Raw genomic sequence first — 15355 nt, forward strand, 5'->3', positions numbered from 1 at the left:
ATGAGACCACTGACAGTCAAACAGGGGTCTGGATTTTTTTTCTCTTGTTTTAGACTTTGAGCCCTGGTTTCTGAGTGTTTTGTGTGTCGCCACGAAAACTTAAGAGGGTTGTTAAGCAAGCATTTCTGACAAGATTTTGTTTTGAAATGAACTTATGAGAAGCATCAGAATGGCATGGGGGGTATTTTCAATTTAACATTGCAGAATGCAAAAAATCCATGTCGGCTATAGTATACAGCCACTCTCATGGCTATATAATCAGACGGCCCCTTCTTTGGCCTGTCTGCTGGTGCCATTTGAGTTACAACAGTGTTTTTCCAGTAACCAGGCAATCTCTGTGGAATGCACCTATTCTCCTTCTGCTTAATGTTCTGCACCTGACAAAGTGGCTGAGATCCTGAGCTGTTATATGATGGTTCAGTACAGCGTATTGAATCATCTGAAGAGGGGGAAGGGCCGTACCCCAGTGGCAGAGCATCTGCCTTGCGTGCCGAAGGTCCCAGGTTCAATCCTCAGCATCTCCAGGTAGGGCTGGGAGTGTCCCCTGCCATAAGCTCTGGAGAGCTAATGCCAGTCAGAGTACTGATCTAGATGGGCCACTGGTCTGATTCGTTATGAAGGCAGCTTCCTATGTCAGATGGGGTGCTTGAAGGTAGGTCTCCACTTCCTCTGGAGGGCCTCCCTTCCGCCAGCAGAGGGCAGCAGGTGCTAGCTGTCTACCCCGACAGTCCTCACAAGTTGCTCAGGTTAGCATCTTGCAGTATGGGACATCAGAAGAGCCCCATAGCTGGATCAGACCAAAGGGGGCCCATCTAATCCATCATCCTGTTTGGACAGAGGCCAGCCAGATGCCCCAATGGCAAGACTGCAAGCAGGATCTGAGCACAACAGCAGGTTTCTCTCCACTTGTGATTCCCAGTAACGGTCCTCGGGGGCATAGACTGCCTCTGGTGGTGGAGGTAGAAGACAGTCATCATGGCAAGTAGCTGCAGAACAGAGTCCTGTGGCACCTTAAAGATGAACAGAAATGATGGCATAATATGATACTATATTGTTGCGCGCCATCCCAATCTCCGAGCGGTGAGATTTCCAGGGGTGCCTGCACTCATCCAGGGTTTGTGAAGAAGGTCAGCGGAGACTGCGGTGTCTTTATGAAATATGGTTTATTTATTTACACACATTCCAACCCGAACTTAGGATGGAGGAGTTCAAGGAGAGAGACCTCGGGGTTGTAGTGGACAGCACGATGAACATGTCGACCCAGTGTGCGGCAGCTGTGAAAAAGGCAAATTCCATGCTAGCGATAATTAGGAAAGGTATTGAAAATAAAACAGCCGATATCATAATGCCGTTGTATAAATCTATGGTGCGGCCGCATTTGGAATACTGTGTACAGTTCTGGTCGCCTCATCTCAAAAAGGATATTATAGAGTTGGAAAAGGTTCAGAAGAGGGCAACCAGAATGATCAAGGGGATGGAGCGACTCCCTTACGAGGAAAGGTTGCAGCATTTGGGGCTTTTTAGTTTAGAGAAAAGGCGGGTCAGAGGAGACACGATAGAAGTGTATAAAATTATGCATGGCATTGAGAAAGTGGATAGAGAAAAGTTCTTCTCCCTCTCTCATAATACTAGAACTTGTGGACATTCAAAGAAGCGGAATGTTGGAAGATTCAGGACAGACAAAAGGAAGTACTTCTTTACTCAGCGCATAGTCAAACTATGGAATTTGCTCCCACAAGATGCAGTAATGGCCACCAGCTTGGATGGCTTTAAAAGAAGATTAGACAAATTCATAGAGGACAGGGCTATCAATGGCTACTAGCCATGATGGCTGTGCTCTGCCACCGTAGTCAGAGGCAGCATGCTTCTGAAAACCAGTTGCCGGAAGCCTCAGGAGGGGAGAGTGTTCTTGCACTCGGGTCCTGCTTGCAGGCTTCCGCCGGGCACCTGGTTGGCCACTGTGAGAACAGGATGTGGACTAGATGGGCCACTGGCCTGATCCAGCAGGCTCTTCTTATGTTCTTAAGGCATCAGCAGTCCAATATCCAGCTTTTCCATCAGGGTTGCAGGAGGCATCCTAAAGCCATGGTGCAGACAGCCAGTCTCTCTGCCTGCCTCTAGTTCCCAGCCTTTTTCAGGCGCACTAAAAACACAAGCCTCTTCTCAGTCCCAGGGGGGGAGGCGGCTCTCCTGAAGAGTTTCAGTGACAAAAGGATCTCCCTGGCCCATTCACCAGTTGATGGGCACCCATTGATAGACCCATTAACCCACCTGGCCTCTCTATTAGATTAACAAAAGAAACTCATCTGACCAGCAGAGCGAGTTTCTCACCCCCAGGCACAGGATTCCAAATCAGAGGCTGGAAGCGGACTCATAGGAATTATCCATCTCAACCCACAAACTCACAACAATATAATAACAGAATATTATAATAGGACAGCTGTGCTGTCTGGATCTGATGGGAGTTGTAGTCCAGAACACCTGGAGGGTGCCAGGTTGTGGGTAGGCTGTCAGAAGAGTGCCTTTGTTGCTGGCTTATCCGGCATCGCACACTGACAGCTCACCAGCCTTTCCATAACTGCTCAGTCGAGATGGGAATGTTGGGAAACTTTGCGAGGTGGTGATGCCAAGGAACCAGGTAAGGTGAAAGGGTGAGTCTTCGGACAGCCGCCCCCCTTTTGTTTCCTCCAAGCCCTGCCCCACTGAGAGGAGCCCTGTAGCTGGATCAGGCCCAAGGGGGCCCATCAAGTCCAGCACTCTGTTCTCACAGTGGCCAGCCAGATGCCCCAATGGGAAGCCTGCAAGCAGGACCTGAGCACAGCCGCCCTCTCCCTATTTGTGATTTCCCAGAAACTGGCATTGGACTCAGGCTGCCTCTGACTGACACCAGAGGCACTGTGAGCATTTTCCTCCATAAATGTGCTTAATCCTCTTTCAGAAGCCCTCCAGGCTGGTGGCCATCGCTGCCTCTTGCGGGAGAGCATTCCATAGTTTCGCTCTGCGCTGTGTGAAGAAGGACTTCTTTTGTGTGTCCTGAGTCGTATGACGTTCAGTTTCACTGGGTGGCCCTGGGCTCTTAGGCTGCAGCCCTCCAGCCACTTTTATGGGGATAAACCCCACAGAATTCAGTGGGACGTACTCCTGTGTAGATATGCCTAGGATTGCACTATTGGTGAGGGAACCACCCAGGAGCCAACCAAAATTTCACAATAAGGTTGCTGCTCTGGGCTCCTGCTGGGAGGAAGGGCGGGATAGAAATTAAATAATAAATAAAATATAAATAAATAAATGAGTTTCCAAGTTCTCCAGAACTCTTCATCAGGCGAGATGGTAAACAAACCGGAGGAGTAGGGTGGAAAGTTGGCGGATGGTGAAGCCATGGAGTTTGCATGTGGTCACAGTTGGAACATGGGAGGAGGAAGAGACGGTGGCAGGATTTTTTATATTTCCAAAGACTGGTGGGGGCCAACCTGCATGTTCCTTTTTCTCAGAAGTCCTAGCTGCAGCCTGAAACTTGCATCGCACCTTACAGAGCCTCGTTTGAATGACTGCCACCTCCTCCCACAATCCATCTTGAGGCTGTGAGGCGATTTGAAATGGCTTCACCATCCGCCAACTTTTATCCTCCTCTTCCTCGCCCCCTTGCTTTGTTTACCGTCCAGCCTGATGAAGAGTTCTGGAGAACCTGAAAGCTTGCACACTTAATTTGTGACATCGTGTTTGGCCTAATAAAAGCATTGCCCTAATACAGATTTTGATTTTTTTTTCCCTTGTGGGCTAACATAAGGCTCTTTTTACTAGGTTGCAAAAACAGCTCATAAGGAACTGTTCCAGCAAGGACCCTTCTACATCTCACCACGCTAAGCCTTGGAGCGGTGACTATATTTTTGAAAAGTATGAATGAGTTCTCAAATTGTGCCAAACTGTTAAATCTGGCACACCTACAACATTTTAATTCATTTTTATTTTTTTTAAAAATGCACATTTGGCCAGCAGCCCTAGGAACTGGGAGTTCCTCACAACCCTTTTTTGGAATGCAAAAATTTGTTTTGTTTTGAAAACACTAATGATGAATTATATGTAAAATCATTTCATTTTTATTTTATTTATTTTTACATTTATATTCCACCTTTCCTCCAAGGAGCTCAAGATGGCACCCAAACATGATTCTTCCCCTTCCATTTTTATCCTCACAACAACCCTGTGAGGTAGGTTAAACTGAGAGACAGTGACCTGCCCAAGGTCACCCAGTGAGCTTCATGACCAAGGGGGGATTTGAACCCTGGTCTCCCAGATCCCAGGCTGACACTCTAACGACTGCACCACACTGGCTCTCATATGCTAGTTCCCAGGATTCTTTGGGGGAATCCATGATTATTAAAGTGATACTATCCATTTTTCTTAGATCTTGACTGTCAAAAGTGTCACTTTATGACAGTCTACAACACATTTTTATTTCCAAAAGGTTTACAGCCTTTATTGTGCTGGACAGGTCACTCTTACTACCATTTTACAGATGGTAAACTGAGGCGATGGGGTGAATGGCTTTTTAGCAAGTAGTAACTTTTCTTGGTGTTCATGCACCCACTTGGTGACCTGGAAGATGCCTTATACCAAGTCAGACCATTCCATCTAGCAGCAGCATAGTGAACTCTGACTGGCAGCAAGGGCTGTCCAAAGTTTCAGACAGGGGTCTTTTTCCAGCCATACCTAGGGATGCCATTGGGGACTGAACCTGGGACCTTTTGCATGCAAAGCAGGTGTTCTGCCACTGGGCTGTAGCTGCTTGCCAGCTGGTCATCTGGCATCTCCAGCAAAGCAGTGAGGAGCATTTTGGCACAAATCTGCACCTATCAAAAATCTGGGATTGCCAGAGAGTGGTAAAATTACCCTAACTGCTTGGCAGTTTGTCCTTAGGGACAAACAGCTGGCCACGTGGTGGCATGTTTACCATAGTAATACGTTTCCATTGGCTAAATGCTTGTATGTTTTCATTCACTTTGTGTGACTTGCTGTGAGTCTATTGCTGAGGACACTATTGTGTATGGAAACACACACACACCCCATCCTTGATTCCAAAAGTCACATTCCCACAAAACTCACTTGAGCATCTCTTTTCATCATACGCTGATGAAAAATAACCCTGCAGTTCTGCAACAGCTCAGCATAATTTGAGAGCAGGCGAATGCACCAACCTGGCTTGCTGTGGCTCTCCAACAGGACTCTTTGGAAAGGCATGCTGCCCTTCCCTTCCAGCCTGCTGCTTCCCTCCCTCTTTCTCTCCCCCTCACACCTCCTCTTCCCCTTCCCTCTTTACCCTGAAGAGGACATTTGCTAGCAATTAGGGTCGGAGGGAGGGGACAGTACATTTTTCAGCAAAGCTCCAAAGCCTCGCAGCCCTTTCCTCCCACTCCACACACCCTGCCGGGTTGGGGGCAGCAGCCACGGGAGGGGGACTTCAGCAGGAGACGGCTGGCATATAGAAGAGCTACTTGCCCTGTTTTGCAATCTCAAGGAAGTTTGTCTGGGCAGTGGCCCAGGAGGAGCCAGAAAGAGAGAAAGGGGACTGTGGCAGGCAGGATGCTCTCTGTGCGCTGAAGGCCAGTCTGGAGAAACAAGAAAGGGAGTCCAAGGGATGCCTGTGAGGAGGAGAGAGAGCGCCGCCACCTTCATGGGGCATTAGAGGGGTGAGTATCGGTCTCACAGCAGAAAGCCCCCCCCCCAGTGCATTCATGGCCAGATGAAAATGGCAAACATTTAGCGGCACTCTATGGAACTGTGGAGCCCATTCCCCGGGCTTCTCTGTGGCGCTGGGGTGTTCCAGAGGGGAAAAGGATGTCCACTTCATGCTCCAGAGCTGTGATGTTCCATTCCCAAAGCCATTTGGTGCAGCTGGATGTGCTGGGATGTGGTGCAACCCTCTGAGATCCACCCTTTACGATAAGAGACGTCTGGCAACATTCGCCTCGCCTGCTGGCTCCAAACAGTCCTGCTCCTCCTGAGAGGGTCTAGCCTCAATCGGCCACTTGCTTGTTTCACCAGAAGTGGCGTGGACAGCGCAGTGGGATCCCTCGGCAAGAGGATCATGAAAGGTGAGTTCCTTTTCCAGGTGTGGAGGGCAGAAGAGAGGTGCATGGCAAAAGCAGGGCTGCTTGAGACATTTTGCTGCAACATTGCAAGGGAACCTGCCATGCAGCTTATCAGTTCATGAGCCTCTTGGACCGTGACTCCCATCCCTCAAGAAAAACACTCCCATCCCATCGGGCTGCTCTGATTATTTGTTCAGGCGACTCTGGGTGGTCCATTTTACTGAGGGGAAATGGAGGTAGCTGCACCAAGGCCACACAGTGAATCCATAGCAAAGGTAGGATTCGAAGTCTTCCGGAAGAGGGTATGCTGGTGACTGGAAGCAATCTGAATTTTTAAAAAAATGACAACAAAGAATCTTGTGGCATCCTAAGGACTGTCTGTTTTTTTAATGCATTTTATTTCCTTCTGACCTTGCCCACCCATTCCAACCACATGTGTCTATATTTCTGTACCTATAACTCAGGATAATACTTACTGCATCTCAGGAAGCAGGCTGTAGTCCACAAAAGCTTATGCCATAATAGAATTTGTTAGCCTTTAAGGTGCCACAAGACTCTCTGTTGCTTTTGCTACAGGAGACTAATAGGGCTACCCCTCTGGAAATTAAAAGGAAAGGAAAGGAAAAAAGATATCCTTTAGGTGACGCTAATGTTTGTTGATAATTAACGCAACCCTTTAGATTCACACTTATGATTTGCAATCTTCACTGCCTTTGTCTTCACAACAGCCCTGTGAGGGAGGTAAATATTGATTCCGTTTTACAGGTGGAGAACCAGCCGCAGGCAGTCCATCCATGACAAAAGGGGGAAGATTTGAGCATTGGCCTTCCAGATCCAGCTGTGCTCTCATCAATGGGACCAGACTGTCCCTGGGTGGGGATCTGAATCTAAATATTGCAAGTGGGCATCCTTAGAACGAAATAGGTGTCAAAAGGTGGAGCGCTTGGCCTGTCTGGTGTGCTCTGCAAGTCTACAGGCAGAATCAGCCAGCCAGGCCTCCGGCACAAGCCCCATTGAAATGAATAGGATTCAGGAGCAGAGGAAACATCATACTGAGCCAGACCGCTGGTCCATCTAGCTCAGTATTGTATGCACTGACTGGCAGCAGCTCTCGAGGGTTTCAGGCACGGGACATTCCCTGCCTTACCTGGAGATGCTGCTGGGGATTAAGCCTCGGACCTTCTGTGTGCAAGGCAGATGCTCTACTGGTGAGGTATGGCCCTTCCCCAGAAAGCACATAAGGGCATAAAAAGAGCTGTACCATATCAGACTACAGCCCTTCTAATCCAACAGTTTCCAAAGCCAGCCAGCCAGATGCCCCTTTGGGAAACTGACAAGCGGGGACATGGAGGTGATGGTCCCCCAAGAGGGCTGCCCACAGATAGGTAGAAAGGGGCTGTTTCACCTAGGCCCAAGGCCACCGGGGACCCCGGACCCTTACCTTTCATTAACAAAAAAGTCCCTAAGTGCTCTGGGTCAAGAGATATACATCAAAATGTCAGCTGCTGCCTGCACGCCCCCAACTTCTGTTAAATGAATTAGTAGCCAGCTGCTCCAAACCCCACCCTTTCAGGTTTTTAGGCAAAAAATGAAGTCAGAGTTGTGATTGGCGAGGACTTTGTTGACCTCCAGGCAATAGCTAGAACCCTTGCAAGTCCTGAAAACTGCTGCCTTTTCCTGCTTGTCTTCACATCACATGAATTAAATTAAGTTTATAGCTTTCAGTAGAAGCATGTGTGCCTGCCAGCCCACTTTTACATGCTTAGAGTATATTTGTGTTTTTGTTGGGGGGGTGCCAAGTATGGTGGGTTGTTTTGTTTTTTGTTTGGTATTTTGCTGTAAAATATCAGATCTGTGAAATGTTGCAGTCAAAGCAATGGGGCAGGGGCTGCATTTGTGAATACTTTTTCCCTTTCACTGCATGGTTTGTGAATATGACCTGATGCATCTGCAACTTGCTTTTCTTCCTGGGTCCACCCCTTCTTTTATTTTTGCAATAGCACTGTGAGGTAGATTAAGCTGAGAGTTGGTTAAGTCAAGTTGCACAAGTTTTTTTAGCTGCTCCTTTTAATCTTGTTTAAATGTTATTTAATAGTTATATAATTATGGTTTTTGAACTATTTGTAACTGTTGTAAGATGCCTTGTGAAGACAGGAACTCTGAAAGGCAGGTTAAAGTCTGTTAAATACATCTTAAATCAAGACTGTGAATTCAGAATAACTGTTCATGTTGGTAACATCAGTATTCAAGATTGGATTACTATGTGGGTCTTCCCTTGCACTTGACCCAGAAATTGCCATTAGTGCAGAATGCTGCAGCCAGACTGCTGACAGGAGTGAGACCCTGTCAGCATATAACACCTCTGCTAAGATATCTCCACAGGTTGCCAAATTGTTATCGGGCCCAGATCAAGGTGTTACTGTTGTTATATAAAGCCCTTCACAGCTTGGGACCAGTTTACTTGTGAGGCCACCTTACCCCATATGTGCCCACTCGAGCTCTTTGCTCCGTGGAGTAGGCACTGTCACAGGTGCCACATAATACTTGTGATGCAACTCCCCGTCTACTGACATCAGGCAGGCACGTTCACTGTATTCCTTTTGGCACCTTCGTAAAACTTGTTTGTTTAGGCAAGCCTATCCGGACACATAGATGTTGATCTATTTTAATATCTTAAGACAGTTGCTGTTTTAATTGTTTTAAATATGTTTTATTTACTTGTTTTTAAATATTTTATTGATATTTTAATGTTTATCATAAATCTCTTAGAGGTCTTAACAGCAGTACATAAATTTTGTTAAATAAAAATAAATGAATGAATAAATAAGTAATGTATGTACATAAGCAGTCATCCTTGCCAATAGATTGTGGGGGTGCGTGGGAATGAAGGGGCACCATTCTACATACAGTGTACCAGTGCAGGAAATCCTATTGGCACCCCACTCCCCCCTGTTCTTTGTCACCAGTATCTGCTATTCAGGGGCAGACTACCTTGTGTGGATCGAGAATTGGCCTCCACAGTCACTTACCAACCCACTTTTTAGTTATCATCAAAATTGTATTCTCAAGCAGCTTTCCCTGAGGTTTGCACATCTCTGGTGGATTGTGCCCCATTTAAATGAATCTGTGCATAGGTGGGGAGGGTGTTTCTGCCTTTTGCGCCAAAATGTCTTGGGCTGTCCCAAGCCAAGTTGAAGTCAGAGTTCAAGAAGTCTGCACTGACTGCTTGAGCAATCTTTGGTGCACTTCTGAGATTGCTTAGCCCAACTGCACATCGTCAGTGAAATATCACAGGCAACTCTACAGAAAGGTTCGCCTTTTTTTCAGCGTGCAGGTGTGCTTTGTGGATTCTGGGGAAATGGGCATTTTGAAGTTAGCGTTAAAAAAGAAAGCAATCATCAGAGACTGGCTTGCTTGCTTGCTATCATACCGTGAATCTCCTGTTCACTTCATGCAAAACAAGTGCCCTTCTGTTGCCTGCTAGCAGGCCTGTGCTATGGGATTGCACTGGGGGCTGGATAAAAAAAGCAGTAAGGAATTGTTACCATGGGGTTAAGGAGGGATTGAGTGAATTCAGAGTAGGAAAGAAGTGGAAGGAAGAGGGATGGCTGATGTGCGGAGTTTACCAAAAGTGCTAACATCTCCTGGGCTGATTTCTTGCCTTCTAAGCCTCGGGGCATTCCCCCACCCCCTCCCCTACCTCCACCCCCTCCCCTACCTCCACCCCCTCCCCTACCTCCAGCCCGCCTCTCTAGTTTGACTTCAAAGATCAAAAGTACAGCTCAGATTTCAGAGTGCAGATTTCCACAGAAACAGATGAAACGTGGTTTCCTCCCCTCTCCTCAATGCGCAAGACCCATCATTTAGCGCTGATATTCATAACTGTGGGCTTGAAACTTGACCCCACAATGTTGTTTCATTTCTCTGCAGGAAACTGCAGGAGTGCCATTTAAATCTGCTCTTGGCCCAGGAGGCTTCTCAATGCTGGATGCATGCTGGGTTTTTGTTTTTCACAACTGACCATCCTGTGTACAGCTGAAAGGCAAGTTCCACTCTGGGATTGCTGGATGTTGGCACTGCCACTGGGTCAAGTTTGTCTTTCTTTTTCCCTTCAGGCCCTTCATAGGGCAGGCCCCCATCCTGGTCCACATCTAATGATGCTGAATGTTGGAAGATTCAGGACAGCCAAAAGAAAGCACTTTTCCACGCAGCACTACTGTGGAATTCAGTGCCGGCCACCAAGTTGGATGGCTTTAAAAGAGGATTAGACAAATTCATGGAGGATGAAGCTATCAGTGGCTACTAGTCACAAGGGCTGTGTTCTCCCTCCGTGGTCCAAGCAGCATGCTTCCAAATACCAGTTGCTGGAAACTGCAGGAGGGCAGAGTGCTCCTGCGCTCAGGTCGTTTGTGGGGGTTCCATTGGGGCATCTGGCTGGCCACTGTGAGAACAGAAGGGTGGACTAGATGGGCTCCCTTTGGCCTGATGCAGCAGCCAGGCTCTTCTTAGGCTCTTGTGATCCCTTTCTCTTTGCCCCATAACCATTTGATAACCCTCTTCAAGTACATGAAAGGTCGTCACACAGAGGAGGTCCGGGATCTCTTCTCAGTCATCCCAGAGTGCAGGACACGGAATAATGGGCTCAAGTTGCAGGAAGCCAGTTTTCAACTGAACATCAGGAAAAACTTCCTAACTGTTAGAGCCACAATGGAACCAGTGACCTAGAGAGGTAGTGGGCTCTCCGACACTGGAGGCCTTCAAGAGGCAGCTGGACAGCCATCTGTCGGGAATGCTTTGATTTGAATTCCTGCATTGAGCAGGGGGTTGGACTTGATGGCCTTATAAGCCCCTTCCAACTCTACTATTCTATGATTCTATGATTTCCTATGGGGAGGCCTTGGTGATTTAGTTTCATGCCCAGAAGCTCCTTCCTTTTCCTGCCCCCAAGTTTGGTTGGAGCATGCATGACCTTGAGGCTTCCTTGACCTTCATTGGACAACCCTCATTAGGTTCTAATATTATGAGAGAGGGAGAAAAAGCTTTCTCGATCCAGTTTCTTCATACCATGAATAGTTCTATAAACTTCTATCATGTTCCCCTTTACTTGCCTTTTTTAAAAAAAAATAATTAATTAAAGCTCCAAAGCCAGTCATGGATCTGCACAAATCCTCATCAAATGCAGAGCCGGCATTCAGCCCTCTCCTCCTCCACACCCTGATTGCAGATCTTCGCTTTTCAGGGTGATTATAGTATTGAAAGGGACCACTCAACAGTCACAGTGAATGGAGGGAGGCCTTTGAAGCAAGGCAAGGAAGGAACAGGCCTTCCATTTGGAAATAGGATGATTGCTACTTTTTACTCCCACTGGTGAATTTGCTAGATGCAAACCTTTCTTCTTTTTTTTAACTCCAGTTTAGAATCTGGTAATAATGGGCTTTTGTTAGCCAAAACAAAATTTGCTGGATGCAGCAAGGGAGCATTTTATTCTTTTTGTGACACACCAGGTCCGTCTTTGAAGTCTGCATACTTTTTAACAAAATAAATAGGAACCTTTCTGTGTATTAGCAGGGCTAGGGTTAGGGTGAAAAAATGGAAGTCGAGCCCGACTTATGGCAACCGTACGAAAAGGGTTTTCATGGTAAACGGTACTCAGAGGGAGTTTACCATTGCCTCCCTCTGCGGCTAGTCCTCCCCAGCTGGCTAGGGCCTGCTCAGCTTGCCACAGCTGCACAAGCCAGCCCCTTCCTTGTCCGCAACTGCCAGCTGGGGGGCAACTGGGCTCCTTCGGACTCTGCAGCTTGCCCACGGATGCACAGGTGGCAGGGCAGGGAACCCCTGAGCCACTCACTATGGGGTGATCTTTAGCTGGCCCTTGACACCCAGGAGACACAAGCGGGGATTGAAACACACAGACTCTGGCCTCCCAGCCAGGCTCTCCTCCCCACTGAGCTATACCAGCTGTTCAGGGTTAGGGTGGAGGGCTAGAATTCTTTGAAATGTAACAGAATTATTCAGGGTTTGAATAAAGATCATGTCTGGTTGCACAGGTCCCACCCATTGCAATGGGGCTTGCAAAGGAGACCTTCTCGGTCAGTTCTGTCCATTGCCTTCCACTAGGAATTCACATTTACTGCCCCATCAATGCTGCCGGATGCCCCTAATTTTGTGCTGCATTTATGTTTAACACTTATGACCAGGCTAGCGGTGGTTGTTTTCCATGATTTATAAGAACGTAGGAAGCTGCCTTATACCATGTCAGATCCTTGGGTTCATCTAGCTCAGTATGGTCTACACTGACTGGCAGCAGCTATCTGGGTTTTCAGGCAGGAGTCCCTCTGAGCCCTACTTGGAAATGCCAGAGACTGAACCTGGGAGAGTCTACATGCAAAGTGTGTGCTCTACCACTGAACTACGGCCCTTCCCAGAATATATCTTTAGATGTTATCCTGTTAACTTGGTTCATTGTCTCATGCGTGTATGAGATAGAGAAAGAATAACTACAAATGCCAACAAATGCAACAATAAAATACATCTCTAGCAGTGCAATCCTGACTGTGTCCACTGAATTGAATAGGGCTTGCTCCCAGGTAAGGGGTTAGGACTGTTAGCCTTCTATATCTCTGCATCAGGTTGTGATTAGTTCGTTCAGTCACAATGTCAACCATAGAATCATAGAATCGTAAAGTTGGAAGGGGCCTGTAAGGCCATCCAGTCCAACCCCCTGCTCAATGCAGGAATCCAAATCAAAGCATTCCCGACAGATGGCTGTCCAGCTGCCTCTTGAATGCCTCCAGTGTCGGAGAGCCCACTACCGCTCTAGGTCATTGGTTCCATTGTCGTATGGCTCTAACAGGTAGCAAGTTTTTCCTGATGTTCAGGCCAAATCTGGCTTCCTCAAGATGTAGCAGGACTTGCATCTCCTTGAAGGGGGCATTCCGCTGTGCCCCTGCATGAGTTACTGCTCTGGGCTTACCTTCCACCAGTCAAGAGGCACGTTCAGAATGACGACTAGTCTCTGGGCAGGTAAACATAATCCCTTTGGGTATAAGCATGTCCCCCATTTTAGTTCAGAAAAATCCAGATGTTTGGGAAACAATTATATAGACTGGGGGCAGGCAGCATAGTGTCCTCCAGATGTTTTTAGAACATAAGAAGCTGCTTTTTACCAAGTCAGGTCATTGCTCCCTCTAGCTCAGTACTGCCTGCACTGGCTGGCAGCAGCTCTCCAGGGTTTCAGATGGGAAATTCCCAGCCAAAATTGTAGTCCCAAAAATCTATTTATTTTTATTTATTTATTTATTATTTGATTTATATCCTGCCCTTCCTCCCAGCAGGAGCCCAGGAGGGCAAACGAAAGGGCTAAAAACAGTTTAAAACATCATAAAAAAAGACTGTAAAATACATTAGAACAAAACAACTTTAAAAACATTTTTTAAAGCTTTAAAAACATCTTAAATAAAAAAGGGTTTAAAAACATATTGTTTAGGGGGGGAAATGTTTAAAAAACATATTAAAAAGCACTTCCAACACAGACACAGACTGGGATAAGGGCTCAACTTAAAAGGCTTGTTGAATGAGGAAGGTCTTCAGTAGGCACCGAAAAGACAACAGAGATGACACCTGTCTAATATTTAAGGGGAGGGAATTCCACAGGGTAGGTGCCGCCACACTAAAGGTCCGTTTCCTGTGTTGTGTGGAACAGACCTCCTGATAAGATGGTATCTGCAGAAGGCCCTCATCTGCAGAGCACAGTGATCGACTGGGTTTAGAAGGGGTAAGACGGTCTTTCAGGTATCCTGGTCCCAAGTTGTATAGAGGTTACCACATTGCCTACCTCTGGCTGTTCTGTTACCCATCCCAGAGGATAAGAAATTTTAAAAATCCAGATAAACAGATATCCTTTCCTGAAATAACTTTTTGGGGCAAAAGGCGCATGCACTTTTTTTACTTTCACAGAACTCTTCAACAGGCACAGTGGGAAGCCAACTAGATCACAGGTACCCTTTTTCGCAGACACCTTCCACGGGGCACAATGTACATCCCTGACTTTAGACCCCAAATCTCCAGAGTGCCCCTTAGTGCTAAGATTTTCACCTGGCAACTCTAGACCCTTCAGATGGTAAATATTTGCTTCATTCCACCACAGGGATGATCTATAGAGAGGACAAACTCAGGTGCCAGTTCTCCTGCTTTGGAAAATATCCTGCCCGTGGTCAGCCTTGCTTTCCTCTTGCAGCCTCTGTTGTTTATGTAAAGGAAGATAGGAGTTTCATAAGCTGTTGATCTAAGGAAAGCCAGTCAGATGCTGAAGCACAAACACAACTCTTTGCATCCCTTTTGGTTGGTTTGAGTTCATCCCACATTAAAAGCTAGACTGAACTCAAGCCTGCCTGTAACCAGGAGAATGCCATGCTGCAAGGAAGGAACTAGGGAACATGATGCCTTTCTTCTGAGCAGCCACAGTTGAGGTTGCCACAGGGGCTCCTGCGTCTTGCAGGGGTGGGGTCCAGCAAGGGTCAGGGTTGGCACCTGGCATCCTTGGGCATCTGCCAGGTCCCTGTGCTGATGTCTCTCCCGAGCTCCCCTTTATTTGACTTTCATCTTCATTTTCTGGCTCAGCAAAGTTCATCAGACTAGCTCTGCTGACACAGCGATAGTCAAAACCTTTTTACCTCCTCATCTGGCACTTGTTGGGAACGGTCTGAATTTATAACCACTCATGCATACACATTTTTAACCTGAGACATTGGTTTTCTGCTTATGGCTTGCATCAGCCTTACACAACCGGGTGCCCTCCAGACATTTTGCTCTACATCTCCCCTGTCCCACTGTGTAGCCCGCAAAAGGCCTGAGGTTCAGTACCAACAGCATCTCCGAGTAGGCCTGTGGGAGACACCCTGCCTGAAGCCCTGGAGAGCCACTGCCAGTCAGTGTGGACAATACTGAGCTAGGTGGAGCAATGGTGTGACTTGGTATAAGGCAACTTTTCCTGTGCCTGGCTGAGGCCGACCAGAATTGCAGTCCAAAAACCTGGAAGGCTGGTGTGGGTTTTCTTTAAAGATGCCTCATTTTAGTTGCTTTTTGCTTTCATTTCCCTTTGAGGTGTTTCATTATCTTCTGGGCTCCTGCTGGGAGAAAGGGCGGGATATAAATATAAATATTATAATAATAATAATAATAATAATAATAATAATAATAATAATAATAATAATAATAATAATAATAATAATAATAATAATAATAATAATGAATAAGAATATTTTATT

The 15355-nt window shown here is 46.8% G+C and overlaps 1 protein-coding gene across 2 annotated transcripts in view; it reads left to right on the forward strand.

The window, feature by feature from the left end:
* The first annotated feature begins 5286 nt into the window (after positions 1 to 5286).
* The window catches only part of SCARA3 (scavenger receptor class A member 3), a 50125-nt gene continuing 40056 nt past the window's right edge, over positions 5287 to 15355 (forward strand). Inside the window, exons 1-2 of one of the 2 annotated variants that reach the window (XM_061625891.1) lie at positions 5287 to 5687; positions 5880 to 6092. In XM_061625891.1, the coding sequence (XP_061481875.1) occupies positions 6086 to 6092 (7 nt within the window). In that variant the 5' untranslated portion in view covers positions 5287 to 5687; positions 5880 to 6085. Of the gene's footprint in view, positions 6093 to 15355 lie in introns of both variants that reach the window. The other variant, XM_061625890.1, reaches the window with a different exon arrangement.

This window comes from Rhineura floridana, chromosome 4 (assembly GCF_030035675.1).
Source record: "Rhineura floridana isolate rRhiFlo1 chromosome 4, rRhiFlo1.hap2, whole genome shotgun sequence".
Taxonomy (NCBI): domain Eukaryota; kingdom Metazoa; phylum Chordata; class Lepidosauria; order Squamata; family Rhineuridae; genus Rhineura; species Rhineura floridana.